Source organism: Tyto alba, unplaced genomic scaffold (assembly GCF_018691265.1).
Source record: "Tyto alba isolate M040663 unplaced genomic scaffold, T.alba_DEE_v4.0 Super-Scaffold_11, whole genome shotgun sequence".
Classification (NCBI taxonomy): domain Eukaryota; kingdom Metazoa; phylum Chordata; class Aves; order Strigiformes; family Tytonidae; genus Tyto; species Tyto alba.
This window is the reverse complement of record NW_024881273.1, coordinates 3439739-3458567: the sequence shown is the minus strand read 5'-3', so window position 1 is coordinate 3458567 and position 18829 is coordinate 3439739. Positions and strand designations below refer to the sequence as shown.

The 18829-nt window shown below is 42.4% G+C and overlaps 2 protein-coding genes and 1 long non-coding RNA gene across 9 annotated transcripts in view; 2 read left to right on the top strand and 1 right to left on the bottom strand.

Moving 5' to 3' along the window:
* The window catches only part of SEC16A (SEC16 homolog A, endoplasmic reticulum export factor), a 31014-nt gene extending 24320 nt beyond the window's left edge, over positions 1 to 6694 (top strand). For 4 of the 5 annotated variants that reach the window (XM_042786933.1, XM_042786931.1, XM_042786929.1 and 1 more), the window contains 10 exons: positions 14 to 172; positions 338 to 415; positions 631 to 687; positions 1375 to 1486; positions 1816 to 1953; positions 2567 to 2667; positions 3058 to 3132; positions 3753 to 3812; positions 4725 to 4799; positions 5034 to 6694. In XM_042786933.1, coding sequence (XP_042642867.1) covers positions 14 to 172; positions 338 to 415; positions 631 to 687; positions 1375 to 1486; positions 1816 to 1953; positions 2567 to 2667; positions 3058 to 3132; positions 3753 to 3812; positions 4725 to 4799; positions 5034 to 5102 — 924 coding nt within the window. In that variant the 3' untranslated portion in view covers positions 5103 to 6694. The remainder of the gene's footprint in view (positions 1 to 13; positions 173 to 337; positions 416 to 630; positions 688 to 1374; positions 1487 to 1815; positions 1954 to 2566; positions 2668 to 3057; positions 3133 to 3752; positions 3813 to 4724; positions 4800 to 5033) is intronic. The other variant, XM_042786930.1, reaches the window with a different exon arrangement.
* On the bottom strand, positions 30 to 8686 carry LOC116963330. Its single transcript, XR_004408094.2, has 3 exons — positions 8573 to 8686; positions 2485 to 2620; positions 30 to 134 (listed from the first exon to the last, which is right to left on the bottom strand). It is a non-coding gene; the product is annotated as an uncharacterized LOC116963330 (long non-coding RNA).
* INPP5E (inositol polyphosphate-5-phosphatase E) lies at positions 7108 to 18616 on the top strand. 3 transcript variants are annotated; one of them, XR_006164787.1, is made up of 11 exons: positions 7108 to 7341; positions 8222 to 9289; positions 11100 to 11223; positions 11963 to 12060; positions 12755 to 12879; positions 13035 to 13154; positions 13550 to 13657; positions 14620 to 14781; positions 15360 to 15475; positions 15929 to 16809; positions 17203 to 17251. XR_006164787.1 is itself a non-coding variant. In XM_042786934.1 (11 exons), the coding sequence occupies exons 2-11, from the start codon at positions 8433 to 8435 to the stop codon at positions 17333 to 17335; spliced, it is 1980 nt and encodes a 659-aa protein (XP_042642868.1). In that variant the 5' UTR covers positions 7108 to 7341; positions 8222 to 8432; the 3' UTR covers positions 17336 to 18616. The 3 variants fall into 3 exon arrangements, 2 of the variants coding, with proteins under 2 accessions (XP_042642868.1, XP_042642869.1); XM_042786934.1 differs by having other exon boundaries at positions 15929 to 16065; positions 17203 to 18616; XM_042786935.1 differs by lacking the exon at positions 15929 to 16809 and having other exon boundaries at positions 17203 to 17348.
* Positions 18617 to 18829: the final 213 nt, after the last annotated feature.

Sequence of the window (18829 nt, the reverse complement as noted above, 5' to 3'; positions counted from 1 at the left end):
GTATGTAACACAGGGCTATGGGCGAAGATCCCGAACAACTTCAGAGTCCTCTGCTCATTCTGTGGGACGAGAGAGATCCAACTCTGCAGCAAAACAGCCCTCTCCTCCTCCCTCTGTTCCTGCAGGGAAAGAGACTAAAAAAGAAATAAAAAATGAGCCAGCACCTAGAAAGGTAAGCTTTCCAAGAAAGGTAGCTATAGCTGGTGATTTATTAGTATATGTGGTAACTTCTGGTCCAGGGTACTGAATTGAGATGTCCTGACTAAACTGTTTCTATTTAATCTGCCTGTAAAGACAGTGTTGAAAGAATTAACTGAATAGGTGAATCTATTTTTAGACTGGTGCAAATTGGTTTCGCTGGCTGATGGGAAAAGGAAAGAATGAAGCTCACCTTCCAGATGACAAGAACAAATCAGTAAGGCCCCTAAAGCACAAAAACCCTTACACATTTTAATTTGTTCAAAATGTTTTCCTGGATGACAGATGAACATTGTTTTGTCAAGTAAACAAATGTGTGTAAAACTTACAAGCTTATGCTTATTCCAAGACTGTTTTTTTAAATAAAATTGTTACAATTTTTTTTTTTGGCTTAACAGCTTTGAACTCCTAATATTTGTGATTTTCTTGTAGATTGTTTGGGATGAGCAGAAACAACGCTGGGTTAATCTGGATGAACCAGAAGAGGAGGTAAAAATCTGAGTACTCATTATTTCTCAAAGTGGAAAACTGTACCAGCACACAAATTTCTTTAATTGCCATTGGTTATTAAGATCTGCCTTTTACTGAATTTGGATTAAAATGTGCAACATCTTGAAACTAACGAACAGGTTACATGTTTTTATAGTCTTTGTCCTTATGGAACCATTTGTATCTTTAGTTTCTGGTGTGAATCCAGTAATTGCGATTTGAATTTACAAGGGAATTTGCTTTAAAATTAGTCCAGTGTATCTTTTCATGGAAATTGGCATCACCTAGACAATTGCTTGTTAATTGATTTGCTGCAAAGAGAGTATGGGGAAAATAGGTAGGAAAAGTCTGTCGTTTTGAAAAAATGTAATGCATTGTATAGCAAAGAAAATTACACATCCTGTCCATCCTTGTCTTTCAAGGATCTGTCTCAAAACACAAACAAATTAGAAGAACCCTGTTGTAAATGTTTCCTTTTAGAGTTGGGTGTAGATGGGTTGTAGAAATGCCTTGATATTACATGGCAGATGAGGAATATTGGTCTGCACTACAAGATGTATGTGTGTATGCCCAATTTTACATGTTCTGGAATAGGTAAGGAGAAAGAGTAGTCAGACGAATATTTGGTTTAAAAATCTCAGTCAGTGATGTGGTTGGATTATTATTGGGTTTTTGTTCTCCCTGCAGAGTAAGCCTCCACCGCCACCTCCAACAGGATTTCCTAAAGTCCCTCAGACTGCTCCCCCTGGGCCTGGAAGCCCACCTAGTGCCCCTGTCAACATGTTCTCCAGGAGAGCAGGTAACAGACATCATTGATGCCTGAAGTATGGAAAACTTTATATTTTTCTCTTGCATAAAATGTGAAGGCAGAAGTCCTGGCTTTTCTAGAGTTTGGGAACAGTTGGCAACTTGGTGATATCATGGAGCTGTGGCTGTTGCTGGCTTTGCTTGTGCCTAGCTTCTGCACTGTGCTGTCACGACTGTATTGTGACTTGGGTATCATTGTTTGTATCCCTGGAGCATTATTTTCTGATTGTGAAAGATGCCTTAACCAGCAGACTGTTCAAAATATATGGGGATGACTAACACAAGGCTTATTTCTGTTGTTTCTGGGTTTTTCTGTTTTAGCTGGAAGCAGAGCCCGTTATGTTGATGTCCTGAATCCGGGTGGAACCAAGTCAAGTGGTGCTCTTCCTGCACCATCAGACCTATTTGCCCCCTTGGCACCAATGCCAATTCCTGCAAATGTATTTGTTCCAAACTCAGGTGTGTCATGAGTGGATAAAACTGTAAGGAGATTGTATGGTTATTTATGGTTGCCTTAAGTCACTTTTGATAGTGCGTATTATGAATATGTAGCCTTTAACGAATATTTAAGAATGTTCAAATCTCATTAACTCCAGTTTTTGGTTTAGAAGTAGAATCAATCTGGGAACTAAACAACTGGGTTAGTAAAGCCCAGTGCTGCATGCTGCAAACAAAGGGGTTTTCTTTTTTTCCTTTTTTCCTCCTGCCCTGTTGCAGAGTGGCTAGGCAATCCAAGCATCAAAATTTGAACCGTGTAGTATTCCTGTGTTGATGAGTATCTTGTGCTCACTTCTGACACATGTTCCTAGTTCCAGAATTGTTACTTGGAAAAAGAAAGGGCAAAGTCTTACTGCATGCTTGCTTACCATCTTTTTTTTTTCTGCTTTCACTACACACTGTGTTCTGTATAAACTGTATCCATCTCCTGCCTGCAGACTTGTAACAAGACTGGGGCATCTAGAGAAATTAACACTGCACTCTCTTAATTACCTTTTTTCCTGGGAGAAGATTGGTATTGTAGAAATTCAGTCACTGGTATGGTGTGTCTGGCTGAATCCTATTTCCGTTGTAGTTCCAGGAGAACCCCAGCCAATGGAAGGGAGTGGTGCAGCAGAGCACACACCAGCTGCAAATCAAACCAACACAGATCCTGCTGCAGCTGCTGAACCAGAGGTGGGTTAGAAAGAATGTCTTGTGTATATATAATTCAAACTTCTGATTAAAAAACCCTCATGATTCTGAATAGTAGTTTCATAGCCACAGTACGTACAAAGCATGTTGCTGCAGTGATTACATGTATGTAACATTTTAGTTAACGAACTGGATAAAGGAAGTGGAAGTGGGAAGCCCATGAAAAGTTGCATTTCCTAATTTGTCAAGGCTGCAGGTTCTGTGTGTGCAGTATGTGTTAGGGAAGGGACCAAGAACACAGGAAGAGCCAAACAGTTCATGTTTCACCTGGCTTGATGTAACCTTGTTTTGCTTCAGTGGGATAAATATAGCAAAAATGTGAAACAGCATCATAGTAAAAAAGATAAACAAAAGTGCATTGTTTTCCTTTAGTATTTAAACCCTGCAATCCTTCCTCCTGGATCTGGACTTTCTGTTTCTAACCCTGATGGCTCCCAATCAGGCGAGGTAAGGCTTGGTTCAAAGTAGTTAGCTAATGACTTTTGCAGCATATTTTAACCATTAATTTGTAGTGGACTTAACATGGGCCATCTAAAACAACAAGTAACTGATTCAGTTGCTGATGAGTAGCCAAGATGGAATCATATGACTGCCTCAGATTGTACAGAAAAGACCTCTAAGCCCATATGAGTTCAGCTTCTGTGTCCTACATTCTGTGGTGTGATCTCCTTTTTCTATATAAGTAAACTTTTACAAGCCTTTTTCAGAGTAAAATGTCAATATCAGTTTGAGGATCTCTTCTTGCCTCCATGCATGCGTATAATTTCACTAATATTAAGTGCAAGACACAACAAGGAAAACAGATTGCTATGTGCTAGGCAGAGTAACATTATCTTTGTTCCTACTAAATGTTTTCTATATCTACATAATTTTGTGCTTTAAGAGGTCCTTTTGATTTAAACTAACTTCTGGCTTTACATTTTTTTTTTTAACTTGAAGTTGGTTTAACCTTTGGCAGTGAGACTTTTAAAATTAAATAAAACAACTGAAAGCTTGGGGCAGTGACATGCATGACGACTTTTTTTATTTGTGTTTTTTTGTATTTGTGTGTTCTTGCTGTTTTGTAGCTTTCGCGCTCTAGTTCAATGAGTTCATTATCACGTGAAGTAAGCCAGCATTTTAATCAGGTACATGTGGCTGGCCATTCTCATTTATGTTAACTTATTTACTTTTCCCCTCTTTATTTTGCATTTGCTCAGATATTTACTAATGCTGCTTTTAGTCATTTTCCTCCCTTCCCATTTCACAGAAATAACATTAGAAGTAACTAATGATGTAGTGTTCCTTTTAACACTCAAACAGGGTCTTCAGATCTTTTTGTATTTAAGAGAATGCATGTAATCCAGGCATGCTTTTTGTTTATGTTCATGTTCCTAAGAGATCCACTTAGTAATTTTGATCATCTCTTTCCTGAGATACCAAAGTAGTCAGTTGATTTTAAACAAAAAAAAAACAAAACAAAACAAGCAAACAAACAAAACCTAAAAAAACCTCACATAAGTAAAACCTTCCCGTTCTGCTGCTGCCAGTCTCAAATCAGTAATAATACCATTACCCGTTTCATGTGCAAAAGCCCCTGTAGGAATTAAAGGAATGCTTCATCTCTGCTGAAAGTTCCAGTACTGTGGGGTCACCATAAAGGGGTGACACAAATTCTTTCTGATATTTCTTAGTAAAGCAAAACTTGACATAGAATGTTTATTTTGGGGCAAGTCCTAAGGTCTACTAACAAAAGCTGAAGGTACTAATTCAGTAAAGTCACACCGGTGTCTTGTCTTGGTTTTGCATGCTTTGGATTTTCAGAGCTATTTACAGTTTATGCATGTGACATTGTTTTGCCAATTCCTACATTAAGCAAGTAATATTAAAGATATGGATGCAAACGGTACCAGCACTTTTTGCAGTTGTTACAATATGCTGCGCTCTCCATATTGTTGGCATTATTACTGTGAATATTCGCTCTTTATGACTAAGCAAACCACATTTGAGAGGCAGTGAAGCTCTGCAGTTCCGTAACTTCAGTATTATCTACTTTCTAGGCTGCTACTGTACCACCTTCAGGGGGACCTTCAGCAGGAACAGTACCGTTCTACAATCCTTCTCAATTTGCACAAGTGAGTAAAGGTGGCATCTTTACTTTGAAAACCATAGAACAGGACCATGATTTTGTGTTTTGATAGCTTAATCTGGGCTGTTGCATGTAGAGTGTTAAATGTGCACATAAACCAGTCTAGCACCTGTTTAACAGGTTTGTGTTCAAAATTTGATTGCCAACTTTGTATTTTGTCTCCAGCATGACAATTCTACAGAACATTTTTTTTTTTTTTATTCCTGTTCTCCTTTTTCAGTCTCCTGCAGCCACTGGAAGCTCAAGACTGGGAAGAATTGGACAGAGGAAATATCCCACATTGAAGTAGAATAAAGTGGCTTTGTATTTGGAATTCTCACTCATGTTCTGAGTATACAAAGAATGATTCAATCTTATGGCACATGGTATCAGTACTAGCTGGAGTTGACATGACGGACATGTAATGATGGGTGATTTTTTTCATGGGTCTCCCTACTTGCACCTCATCTACACAAATCATTACCAAACATGAAATATATGTAACTTTTCCTTTTTAAAAAAACTGGCTAGGAATAGCTTTGCTGTGATAAAGAATAGACACAAGGGAGGAAATAGTTGCTGTCTGTTACAAAAACTATTTGTAAATTGCATAGGCAATTTATTCCTTAAGTTTATTTTAAACCTACTAGTGTGACCTTTGAAGACATAGTTTCAGGGATTCCTTAATTTCTGAAGGATGCTCCCCTCCCAGCAGGGGAAAAACATGTCCACATTGTAACATAACACTCTGTGGCCTTAAGAGGACCATGCACAATTGTCATGCTTATCAAACAGGACTTGGTTTGTCAGTGTATGAAATCGGAGATGTTCATCTGGGAAATGCCTCATGCTGGTTTGGTTTCTGAAGTGGGGAAGTGGGGAGGGGGCCACAGCTCATCCAAATAAATTGACCTATATTGAATGAAAACTGTGACTGTAATCTAATACTAATTTGATCGGGATCTTACCTAGTATGTATGTAGTTTGTGGTTTAGACTACTTGTAAAGCAAATTGTATAGTCTGAAAGGAGCTCTCTGTATAATAGCCAATGCTGTACTATTTGATGAGTGAGTGTTCTTTTAAGTGCAATACGGTTACTTGCTTTCTCTCAAACTGCTGGCACCGTTCAATTAAGGTGGTAACAGCTTGAACGTTGGCTTTTTTCTTGTTGAGTGCCAGAATCAGCGTAGTACTCTGTTCTTGAATTTCCATTACTAAAATAACCAAGGTCTTAAATAGCTAACAGCTGAATTTCAAACATACTAAAAGTTAGAGGTTAGACCTCTACCGATGGACTTCAAAATCTTGAGGTTTAATATAGGGAATCTTGAAAACCTTGATATGCAACGTTCATATTCACTGAAGAATCTGAATTATCTGCAAAGAGAGAAATAAACTTTAAATATTTATTAAATCTTTAGGCCACATTTTATTTAGAACTTGCCACCAAACTATTTGATTTTACTTGAATTTCTGCCCATGAGTAGAAAAAATGTGAATGTGAAATTGCCAGTGTTGGTCCCCAATTTGTTTTCTTTTCCTGAATAATGCCACCTTTCTGAGATATTGATAGCCTTATGTATGTCCTAAAAGGTTGGTATGTAGCTGAAGCAAAATGCTGTTTGGGGGGATTAGAACTTTGTATAATGGTCCATACTCAATTCCAGACGTGGTCAGCAGCAGTCAGTGTGGTTTACTTTTGTATAATTGAAACCTAGTCAGACACTTGGCTTTCCTCTAGTTCAGCCAGGCTGCTGATGATTTTCTCCTTTCAGTAGAGACTGCCAAACAACTTAATTCAAGAAGGCTTCCTCTGAGCTGGGAGCAGCTATCTTTCCTAAGTGTAAGATTTGACACTGTAAATTCTTAAATAAAATATTTTGCGCTCTGGAGCACTTTCACATTTTACTTCTTCTTGTGGTTATTGCTTTAACAAGCTGGGTGAAGGAACCTCTCTTGTACTTTTGGAAGTAATCTGTTTCAAGAAAAGGAACTGCTCTATGCTGGAACCAGCTTCAGCCTCAGGGTTGTGTGTGAGTGTCTTCACTGAAATGTTCAAAATTGACGCTGTCGGCTTAATGTAAGCAAATTTTTTTTTTCTTTTTTCTGAAGCGTAAAAGGCTTTGCTTTTAAACCGCTTCTATAAATGCCGCCTTTATCGGGAACGGATCGCGACAGCCGCGGTGTTTTTAAGGTTGATTTATGTATTTATTTATCGCCGTCCCCTCAGGGCCTGGGGAGCGGGGCGGGCTGGCGGTGCGCTCCTCCCGCCGCCAGGGGGCGCTGCCGCCGCCCGCGGGGCGGGCCCGGTGTCGCCGCCGTTGCTCCGGCCGGGCCGCGGGCGCGCAGCGGGGCTGGGGCGGCTGCCACCGCCGCCCGCTCGGCCCTCCCGCCGGGCCGGGGCCGCTGCCCGCCCCGCTCTCGGGCTTCTGTGGGGAAAAGTGGCCTTCACCGCGCCCGGGTGGAGCCGGCGGGGCCGCGCGTCCCGCCCGTACCGGCGGATCGAGGTGTACGGGCGAGGCCGGCGGAGCGGCGGCGGGCCCGGCAGGTCGGTGAGCGCGTCCGGGCCGCGGCCGCGGGGGGCAGGCCCGTGGGTGGTCGTGTCTCCGGTGCCCGCGGCCGTGGGGAGTCTTACCCGGCCTCTGCCCGCCTGGGGTTGGCAGCGGTCGTCGTGGGGAAGCGGGTGGGGTAGAAGGTGAGGCGAGAGGAGCTGGCAAAGCGCTCCCGCCTCTCCGGTCGGGAGAAAGTGGGCGGCTTCCCCCCCCCTCAGGTCCAGAAATAGCGTTCTGGGGTGCCTTTACAGGATTTTGCATTCCCAGTGCAGAATACAAAGCCTACCGCTGCAGGTGGGCAGTTTGGTTTGCAGTAATTGCAGACTAACGAGGTGCTTCCCCCCCACCCCAAGTAGGAGCTTGCCCTGCACCCCGATCACGTATCCCTAAAACTAATCCTCAGATACTTTCTCAGTCCCAGCAGCGGTGGCTGAGGGTTGGCGCAAAGCAAGAAAAGGTGGCAGTGATGTCCCTGCTCTGTGATCACCATAGAAGCTGAGGTCACTGGAAATTTCCTGGCCTCTGGCACGGCGTGCTGTGGGCAGCCTGGAGGCTGGTCGTACTGGTGACTCACTCACTGCATAGCAAGGAGAGCAAGCTGTGATTTATGTCCAGTTTTAATTTCCTTTCATGCTAACAGTATACACAACCTTGTCTTAAAGAAGTCTGTACGCAGCCATGATGCTTACAGCAGCGAGGAAATCAGTTCACTGCTCTGCTCTTGAAAATAAAATAGCATTGGTCTTCTGACAAGGTCATGTTAAGTTTGAATTGTTCTAGAGGAAGGTCCTGTGAGGAGCTTGCTTTCTGATTAAGGAGCAGAGTTCACAGCTCAATAACTTTTCATTTTTACATGTTTCTCTTGGGGAAATCCAGGTATCCCACCTCTTGAAAATTTGCAGACAATGCATCTGCCTACACATACACCTGCCCTTCATTCTCAACTAAAGACTGAGCCGTTTTCAATTTCCATGTCTTTCTGGCTTTGTTAAAGCTGTGTGAACCTACAGGGTAAGCGAGGGAAGGAAATTATGCTGTGAGGAACTTTTCCTATGGAGCAGTGTCCATAGCTGGTACCTGGGGGAGAATGACTACTCCAAATGGATTTCCACAGCACTCAGGGGCCTGTGTTACTCAGAGCACGGAGGGTGGAGCAGTCCAGGACCTACACGCTAAAAAAGCTGGGAAAGCAGCAAAGGCAGCAGCTGGTACCAACGGGGTGCTTACCTTTGAAGATTCTCCAAGTGTGGGCGCTTCTTTAAATGAAACCTTAAGGCTTTTACCAGATGAACTCAAAACTAATATGAAAATTAAATCGGTCACTCCAAGGCCTCCTCGGAAACCCCGGTTAGAGCGCGCTGCATCTCTGGATGAGAAAAGCTGGAGGAGGTGGCGGCGGTTTAGAACAAGTCAGGAAAGTCTGACTGATCCCAATGAGACAAGTTCCTCAAACGGTTCTCTTCAGGAAGCATCCCTCAGCCCTCCCATCAGGGGTAGGGCAAGCCCCTGCCATCAGTGCTGCCAGGAGATTTCCTTGCGCAGTTCACCAGATGCCTCGGAAGCCAGTCCCGTGGGGAAGAGCAGAGGAGGCGCCTCCGACCTGGGGAAACGAGCCTCCGAGATCTCCAGTGCCTTTGGTGGCCTTCTGCGGGGGAAGGCGTTTGCAGGCGGCAAACCCCGTCTGTCCCAAATAATGCCGGCTCGACCTCTGCCACCCATGGAGCTCAATGTGGCCTCTCACACCCTGAGGACAGCTAATAGGATCGACTCAGATTGTATGGATTATCGACATTATTCTCAGCACAAGTTTGGGAGGGTAAGCAGCAGCTTGAGCGATACCAGGCTACATGGCAACGGGATGGTCTATGATAATTGCTCCACAGACTCCATGAAATCTACGTTCAGCCTGCTCACTCCCATTCGCTCCAAGGATGTTCGAAACAGGTATGTCCCCCAGCTTCTCCTGGCCAAGTTTGGGGTGTGTTAGCGGGGAGCCAGCTGCCCTGCAGAATCCTCCTGGGCAGGGGCAGGAAACTGGAGACCAATTGGTAAAGCACAAAAGTTGTTCTGTGTTGTTTAACCAGCTGTGGAGACTGGAAACAGTTTGAAGATTATGAGATTAATACAAATACTCTCTGCTTGCTCCTCTCAGCTGGGTATTGTTTTTTATAAATATAAGTTTGATTTGCTCTCAGCTTGCAATTTTAAGCAATCTGTTTGAAAATTAAGAAACAGTAGCTGTGCGTGCTAACAGTTGGGAAAAACTATTTTTTTTTTTTTTTTAATCTAAACATACGTTGGGCTTGAGCTGAAATGTTAAATGACAGGAAAAAAAAACCACAAATATTTTCACTTGAAACTATCATGCAGTACATACAGTACTGTCACAGTCCTGTAAGGTGCTGAGGGTCCTCTGCAGATGTTGAGCTTGTTTGGCTTCTGGCAGGATCAAATCATGTACCGTGGACCACTTCAGTGTCCCACAGGAGCTCCAGCTTTTCCAGGAATCTCTTGAGGAAGAGCATGCTTCCACTCAGATCTCAGCACTTTCTCCTAGCATGGCCCTGACCTCTTGCTCTGGTTGCTCATTTGTCTTCATTCTCAGTTAAGTTTAGATTATTCACTGGAGGGAGCTGAGGTGGGTGTATTAATCTGCTTGCTGGTTTATCAAATCCTCTTCTTGTGTTGGCTGCAGACCCTCTGTTTGTAAAGACCCACCAGCACACAGCACAAACACTGCAACGAGTATTGATACTAGTGCAGGTCAGGAAACATGTTAAAAGGTAAAGGATACCACGTACTCAGCTAAAGGTTGTATGTTATAGGCACACAACAGTCTGCAAGATGTTGATAGATAAATCTGATCATTTATCCAAAGAGTGGGTCAGGGTACGGGAGCAAGTAATTCTGAGAGAAGTGCATAAGGTTACTAACTGGTTAAAAAGCCCCAAAGATAGATTACTACTTGTTTGCCATGAGGGTTTTATTTCACTTCCCTCTGCAAAGCTGTTGAAGTTGGGTGAGCAGCTGGGTAGACCAGTGGGTTGCACAGCATTCCCTGACATCATGCTGTCATCATTATTTATAGAGCTTAAACAAGATAAAAAATGCTTATTCAGCTCGCAGTCCTTTTGCCAATACCCCTTGCTTTTGTAATGAGCATGTTCTTTGGAGAGGCAGGTGGTATGGGGCAGATCCATCCTTTTCAAATGTGATAATCATTTAGACCTCAGCCTCTGTAAATTGTTTACTTGAAAGATGATTTGATGAGCTGAATTGAAGGAAGAATGTGAGTTTGAATCCTTGATTAGGAGCAACTTGGTGCCAGAACACTAGGAATGGTGGAGCTATTTTCATGTTTTAGGTACACTGAGCTGCTTCAAGATACTCATATATCAAACCAATCTCTTAATTCTGTGTCTGTGATAAATACTAGAGGGATTGAAGACTTTGGATGGCTTCAGTCATCACAGAACTTGTGCAGCATCAGTTTCACCATTACTCGTGTTCTGGCTTTGAAAAGGCCAGCTTATGACAATAGTGTTGTTTTCTTGCATGTGATCCATGAACTCTCTATAAGGGTTGGAACTTTATAAGGAACTTTAGTCAAGCAGAACAATATATAAATACTGAATGCCATTTTCTTGAGCTAAAGGTATGTTCTTGATGAACTCAAGATTCAAGTGTTACAAATCATTATTCCAACTGTCATGCCATTGCCTTAGATGCTCTTTAATGGGTCTTCCATTCACAGAAGCTATTTGGAAGGCAGCCTTCTGGCAAGTGGTGCCTTACTGGGAGCAGAAGAACTTAGCAGATATTTCCCAGATCGGAATATTGGAATCTTTGTGGCCACCTGGAACATGCAGGGTCAGAAGGTATGTGCACATAAGTCTCTTGGCAGTGGTAGAGTTACCCCATTTTTACTGCAAGGACTGGTGCAATGTTTTTTTTTCTGTTCATGACTATGTTCCCCATCAACCTGAGTTTCATCATCTTTATCAGATTACAGGACCCTCTCATGCATGTTCATCTTAGTGAGAGGCATTGTAACAGGGTTCCCCAGACACTAGGTATGAGAACAGTGAGCTTGCTAGGGCCACTCTGGCTTTTTGTGGCAGCTCCTTTACGCTCCATTGCAATTACGGTCAGATGAAGATGGCTGATAATTTAGTGGTTATGATGAGAACATCTCTGATAGAGAACACAGCCTCCTGCCCACATCTTTACGTACCCTAGCGATTCGAGACTGATTCTACCAGCTGACTGAGAATCTGTGCTTGGAAGAACACAAGCAAGCCCTGGGCCTATGAGCTTGGTAAAAAGTAAGCATCACAGGAAATTAGAAACATCACATTACTGGCCCACATGGCTGAACTGTGGAATCTTGGTTACTGCTGGAGCGACAGCAGTTGAAGTCTGCCTTTGGGAAGGAGCATTTTAGTATTATCGCGTAACCTATTTTTTGAAGCCTGAATTGTTTGCATATGCTGTGGAACTTGTATCCTGGACTTTTCTTGTACTTTTCTAGTAAATCTTTGCATAATGAATATTGCTATCTTATATTTTTTCCCTTTTCTCTCTTTTTTTTTTTTTTTTTTTTTTAAAAAATAATAGGAACTTCCAGTGAATCTGGATGACTTCTTATTACCAACAGATCCTGACTATGCCCAGGACATGTATGTCATTGGGGTTCAAGAAGGCTGTCCAGACAGGTAGCAAAAACAATGTAATGAACCATCCTCTTTTATTGTCAACTAATTATTTTGGGTTTAATTAGTCTGAAAATAGTCTCCATCATATTCTTAGTGTTTTCAGTAAACAACCTTTTAATAAGACTCTGAATTCTATTGCATGAGCACTAGAGGAAGTGGGTCTTAGGAGAAAATATCAGAAAAATCTGTAAATACAAAAGTTGGTCCTGTTGTGAGGGCAGGTAATAGCAAAACTCCTGTCTGATTTCTGTGGGCATCTTACCATAGATGCGAGCTGGCTGTGAGCTAGCTCACGGGCTGGCTGTTAGCCTTAGCAGCCACATGCTCGTTAGTAGTACACTGCTGCAAATTTCTAGTCTGTCTGAGATTGACCCACCCTAGAAGAGCAGGTTGGAGCCTCGTGTCAGACTCTGCTTTCTTAGGCTGTCTTCCCAGTGGGCCTCTCTTTTCCTCAGATTTGCAAGCTGCTCAGTGCAGTGACAGTTAATAATCTCTCACCCCGCTGCATGGCATGTATGGAGCTACGTCAGACTGAACAGCCTTTGCTGCAGCATTTCTGTGGCAGTGGAGGGTTTGCTTATGCTTACTTGGCGCTCTTTATCAGAAGGATTGCTGTTTTTACAATGCTGATTTCCTTTCCTGGTTATTGTCTCTTGTACTGTCCTTGTGAGTCAACTGTTGTTCTTTCCTGCAGAAGAGAGTGGGAGATCCGCCTGCAAGAGACGCTGGGCCCTCACTATGTCATGCTCTACTCTGCTGCACATGGGGTGCTGTACATGTCAGTCTTCATTCGGAGGGACCTGATCTGGTTCTGCTCAGGTGTGTGATCCAGTAAGAGCTGGAAAGTGGGGAGGTGAAAGGTCTGTTGCCATCAGGTGTCTTGGCTTTTTCTCCAGGGCCATCCCTCGCTTAACTTTCCTGCTTGCTGTCTTCAGAGGCTTTTCGGTAAAAGCAGCTTCTTTTTCTCCTTCCAGAAGTGGAGTACGCCACGGTGACAACTCGAATCGTATCTCAGATCAAAACCAAGGGAGCTCTGGGAATCTGCTTCACATTTTTTGGGACCTCATTTCTCTTCATCACCTCTCACTTCACATGTGAGACATTTACAGTCTTGTTAGCAGTGTCCTTACAGAGGGAGGAGGGTAGTTGCTTTACAAAGGTAAAAAAGGTGCACGGGGATAGAGGAACAGGACAGACTGAAGTCACAGCTCAGGATTGCTGAGCTGAGAACAATAAGGGAGGAGGATTTTTTGGTAGCAAACTTACAGGAGCCCTGTGTTTAGAAAAACAGAAATGAACTCTGCACAACTGTATCCCTTTTCCCATACTTTCTGTCAGTGTTTTTCAGTCTGTATGCTCCCTGGGTCAGTGTGTTACATTTTACATGTGGAAAATATCTGATGTTCTTTGGAAGCTCCCATTATAACCAAAAATGGTAATTGAATGAACATGATGCATCGTTGGCAGTAATGGGTTTTCTGTCTTTCAGCTGGGGACAGTAAGGTGAATGAGAGGAAACTGGACTACAATAAAACCATTCAAGCCCTTACGCTTCCCAAGAACGTTCCGGACACAAACCCGTATCGATCCAGTTCTAGTAAGTGTGAAACCATGCTTGTGTGGGAGCCCAAATGAACAGCATTTGTGCATTGTCCTTCAGTCTACACTAAGGAAGAGAGAATGAGAGAGCTAATTTGAGATGGTATAAAAAGACACTACAGCTCTTTTTGTCTGAAGATGGTTATTATTCACATGATTTTTTTTTTTTAGGTGGGGCATAATTTTGGGGGGAATTTGAGAGAAAAATTTGAAATGGAGGGGGAGAGAGAAAATTCTAAAAGAATTTTTGTGTGATGTATTTTTTTCTCAGAACAGCAATAAGATAATTTCAGTGTAATTTTTATCAATATTATGGATGTGTTTCACTTTGCAAGTGTTTTCTAGAACAAGTAGAAATTACTTTATTTCAAAACTTAGATAAGGAACAGTTTCAATTTGCATATACACAGATCAGCGTGTTGTTTGCCAAATTCTGTTACTGTTTCTTAATACTGTGCTGTTAACATGACGTCTAGATGTATAGCTAAGCCCTTTTTCTAGAAAGATGAATTTACTCTTTATCTGCCATGTAGCATTAGGTTTTTGTGTTCATACTGTTTTTAGGTCCTATAGATAATTTGGTCTCCTTTCAACTTTTTCTATGATTTTAAAAAATTCTGTTCTATTTTCTACTGTCTTTTTATTACCACATTCTGTGATGGTCACAGGCAGAAAACATGCTCAAGTATTATATCTCCTGGTAGTAAAAAGAAAGAATTTATGCCTGTTCCTTGAACATATCTAGCAGCACTATCAGTAAGCTGTGCATCATACAGCTCTCACTTGGAAAGAGTTAAGTGAGTTTCATTTTAATGAGCATGTAACTATATCATATACTTTAATTTTTCCTCTAAAGTCAAGAGGAGATTCAGAGAAAAAAAGTTTGGGATTTTTTTGTTTGCTTTCAGAGCTTTTCAGGATGTTTACTTTTATACTGACACTTCTGGCTTGAATTTGCAGGTGACGTCACAACCCGGTTTGATGAAGTATTCTGGTTTGGTGACTTCAACTTCCGACTAAATAAGGATCGCGAGACAGTGGATTCCATCTTGAACCAGAACCCAGAAACAGATGTGTCCAAGCTACTGGCATATGACCAGCTTACTAGTGAAATGAGTAGAGGTGAGGGACAGCTGCTTTTCTCCCTAGTCTCCAGGAACAAAAATAACACACACAAAAATAACTACAGCCAAATCCTTATTTCCTAGAGATCTTTCCTGATTTCTCTTGTCAAGTTCCCTAAGAAAGGAAGTCAGCAGTTGTCAAATACATTGCCGGTCTGTACAAGGGACTTTTTGCTGTAGCATTTTTCTAGATATAGTGTGATCTCCGAAGCCATTTACTGCTCTGTTTCATCTGACTCCTCTATAAACTGGACATCATTCTGTCGCAGTGTCTAGGGCATTTAGATTTGAATACCTGGCATTTGCAAAGCATCGTGAGCTTTCAGTAGAAGGGGAAGTGCATGCAACAAGTGTTCTTTGTTTAAATAGCCACTGGCTATGTTTTATCCTCACTATGTAAGAACTTGAGCTTGCTCCCTTTCTGGAACCCAAGCCCAGGTTTTTCTAGTCATGTATGTACATGGCTGTTGTTTCTAGCCAGCATTAGTTAAGCAGTGTTGAATAAATGCAGAAAGTATGTTGAGGTCTTAGGAAGGAGAAATTGGTTGTTCACGCTGTTCTCCCCTTCCCTTACAGGGTCTATTTTCAAAGGATTCCAAGAAGCTGACATTCATTTCCGTCCTTCTTACAAGTTTGACATAGGAAAGGACAGCTATGACACCACTTCCAAACAGAGAACTCCTTCCTACACGGTAAGGGATGATTTTGGAGCAGCATGCTTGGAAGGGCTGCTTAGCCTCTCATCTGCCTCCAAAGGGGATTCTCACCTGTGAGAAAAATCTGCTTTCCACAGCTGGTCTGCATGAGATACAGTCGTGCTGAGATTTGTTGCTGAAAGGCAACAGGGCATGTGGAACTGGTTTGGAAGAAAGGATTGTTGGATCTGTGAGCACAGGGAGAGTTTGGCCCAGGCTGCTGATCTTACTTTCCCTGCCTTATGTCCTGTTCCTGTGCATTCTGAGCTGGGCACAGAATCACTGTTGGGATCAGACACACATTCTTCATGAATGTATCCCTGGCCAAGACACTTTATTCCATGGAGCATGACAGATGAGTGGATGTGTCTCTTGTGAACCAGTGCTTCTTTCCAGGGTGGCTGTGCAAAAGGAGTTACCATCAGTCTCCCCTCTCTCTCTGCCTCCCAGGATCGAGTTGTATACCGCAGTCGGTACAGAGATGACATCCAGGCTGTCAAGTACTCATCTTGTCCTGTGATCAAAACCTCAGACCATCGGCCTGTATTTGCCTTGTTTCGTGTGAAAGTGAGGCCTGGCAGAGACAAGTTAGTACCTCCTTGTGCCACTCTATGATTGCACATGGCTCCGGTGATCCTGAGGATATGCTCCTGTTCAGAGTTTGTCCTTTTGGGAGAGTTCCTGAAATAGAGTTTGTCCCACGTAGCACCCTGAAGCCTGTTTGGTTTTTAAACTATATATGTTCTCAGTGGTCAGAGCAGTAGGAGCGCTTAAACCTTGCACTGACATCTGAAATCCCTGCTGCCACGTCCCTTAATCCTCCTGAGGGAGATAAATGGAGTCCATTGCAATTGACCGTAAATCTCTATTTCATCTGAGATGCAGTGATCTGTTTTTGTTATCAGCACAATTTTGTCCAAAAGAGGACAGTTTTCCTCTTCTGTCCCTCTTTCCCTCTTTGGGATCGATGCAGTTTTCTCTCCCCAGTGGTGGCTGCATTTCAACATAGTTGTATGTCAGTGGAGTATTTTGAGATCCTTCAAGTTTCTTAATGTCCCACTGTGGGTTGCCATGCTAAAACTTGTTAGAAAACTTGGCTGTGTGACTGAAATTTAGTCTCTTTTCTGTGAGTAGCATGGTCAGGGATTTCAAGACCCGGATATCTAGAAAAGGGTGATTTCTCAGAGCACTTGATCAGCAGTACAATTAGAATTGTGATTTTTTTTTTTTTTTCATTTATGGGTATTAAATACCCATTTAATACAAGTATTGCAGAGGCTGTGAAGCTGGCCTGCTAGGGTTTCCTTCCAGCCTCTCTGGAACAGACCAAGGTAAGAACTGTTGTGCATGAACCATACCAGCAAGTACACCAGATTAACGGTAAGCTAGTTTAGATTTTCAAATGAGTGTTTTTTGGTTTAGGGTCATAAAGTATATCCTCTCTGTATGCCCCTTCTGAAGGCAGGCATGTTCATGCTTAAATTGAAAGTACATTTGCCTTTTACAACCAATAGTGTCTTCATTTAAATGTATTGTGAAAAACCTTAACTTTTTGCTGTGGAAGAACAACTTTGTTTTACCCATTTTCTCCCACAGCAGTATCTTAATGCCTTAAGAAAGTGAAAATTAGGTTTCTGACCTTTGTTGTATGAACTATTTGGGAAATGGGCAGACAAGAAGAATGTATTTGTACCCTGATCTAATTGCTTGTGTTTATATTGTAGCATTCCACTTGCTGCAGGGCAGTTTGACAGAGAACTCTATTTAATCGGAATAAAGAGGCGGATTACAAGGGAACTTCAGAAACGGCAAGAGCAAAAGGACCAAAAATCCAGCAGCATATGTAGCGTTTCCTGAGCTGAGAACTCTGCAGTGCTCATGTTAGAGGTGCCCAGAAAGAGGATTTCACGCCACGGCAAACTCGGCAGGGAATTGTCTGCTTAAGCACCTCTGGCAGTTGCTGTGGCTTGTGAACAATGTCTTAAACCTCATCCTGGACTCATTTGCATGAGCTAATCCATGTAGCTCAAGTGCTTTTGCTGAAGAACATGGAGTCAGTTATTTAGGACATCCTTCCCAACAGATGTGATTGATTTATTTTTAACCACACAGTCTGTGGAAGCAAGAGGGTGCAGTCTCTTGGTTCCAAGGTGACTCCACACAGGGGGCACAGCTTCTGGAATTGGCATGACAGGGGGCAGGGGACCTAAGAAAATCCTGCAGACAGGTGACAATTTTCGTTTGTCTGATTTTATCTGGTTAGCTTACATATGTTGTGGAGTTGTTTTGTTTTGTTTTTTTTTTTCCTTAGTTGTAGCCAAGTGTACAGTATTCTGTAAAATGTGTAACAGGGACCAGTTAGGGGACTTGGGCAGTTTTGTGTAAGGATGGTGGTCCTGGGTTGGGCTTCTCTGGTCCTCTACAGCACAATCTGTGTGAATGTACTCCTGTACATTTGAAGTGTAGAAACATTGCCTTTCAATAATTACTCTTCCGGCCTTCTGTTACTAGGGGGTAAATACCAATCTCTCTCACCATGTATTTGGCTGTTGAGACTGCTTGAAACAATCCCATCCTTAACTCACTTGCCCTGCCCAGGGGTGATAAAACACTACCTGCCTTCAGCAGCAGGATACCTGAGTTGAAAATAATGGTCTAAGTACAGCTACTGTGTAATGTTTCACCAAAGTGGTTATGATGTCGTCAGTATACTAAGGAAGTATGCAGAGAAACTGCAGCAAGGCACATCAGTGCAGTTCCATTACCTCTGATTACAGTTAATTTTTTTTTTTTTTTCAATTCAGTGAACTGTGAATAACTTGCTCTTTTTGAATAGTGTTTGTCGTAAGGCTAAACATACTATGTGGACCAGTAAGGCACTGGTAAAATGTTAAGTACAGCTAATACTTAAAAACTCTTCATGGGCACAGATTGGCTGGATCATTAATCACCTTAATACATAAAACACCGTGCAAACAACTTGGAGGAAGTGCTGCTAACTATGCAACCTGTCCAAGACAGAGCTTCTGTTCTGCGGTACAAACGTTTATGGCACTGACCTGTCTGTAGCCATCAGGTTATTTGGATTTCCTTTCTTTTTAAAGGAATAAAAATAAATTAATGCAATACCTGAAATAAGAACCGGCTCTTATTGCAGCTTTGTCAGCACTAGAGTTCTTTGACTGTGATACGCACACTAAGTGTTCGGGTGACCTGAGCCACTTGTCTTCAGCTGGAAAAGCAGGACAGATTTCTTTGAAATCATTTGCATTGAACAAAGAAAGCACATTTCACCTGCCAGTTCAAGAAACCCAGCCAGGAGCTGATGAATTTCAGAACTCTTACTACTTG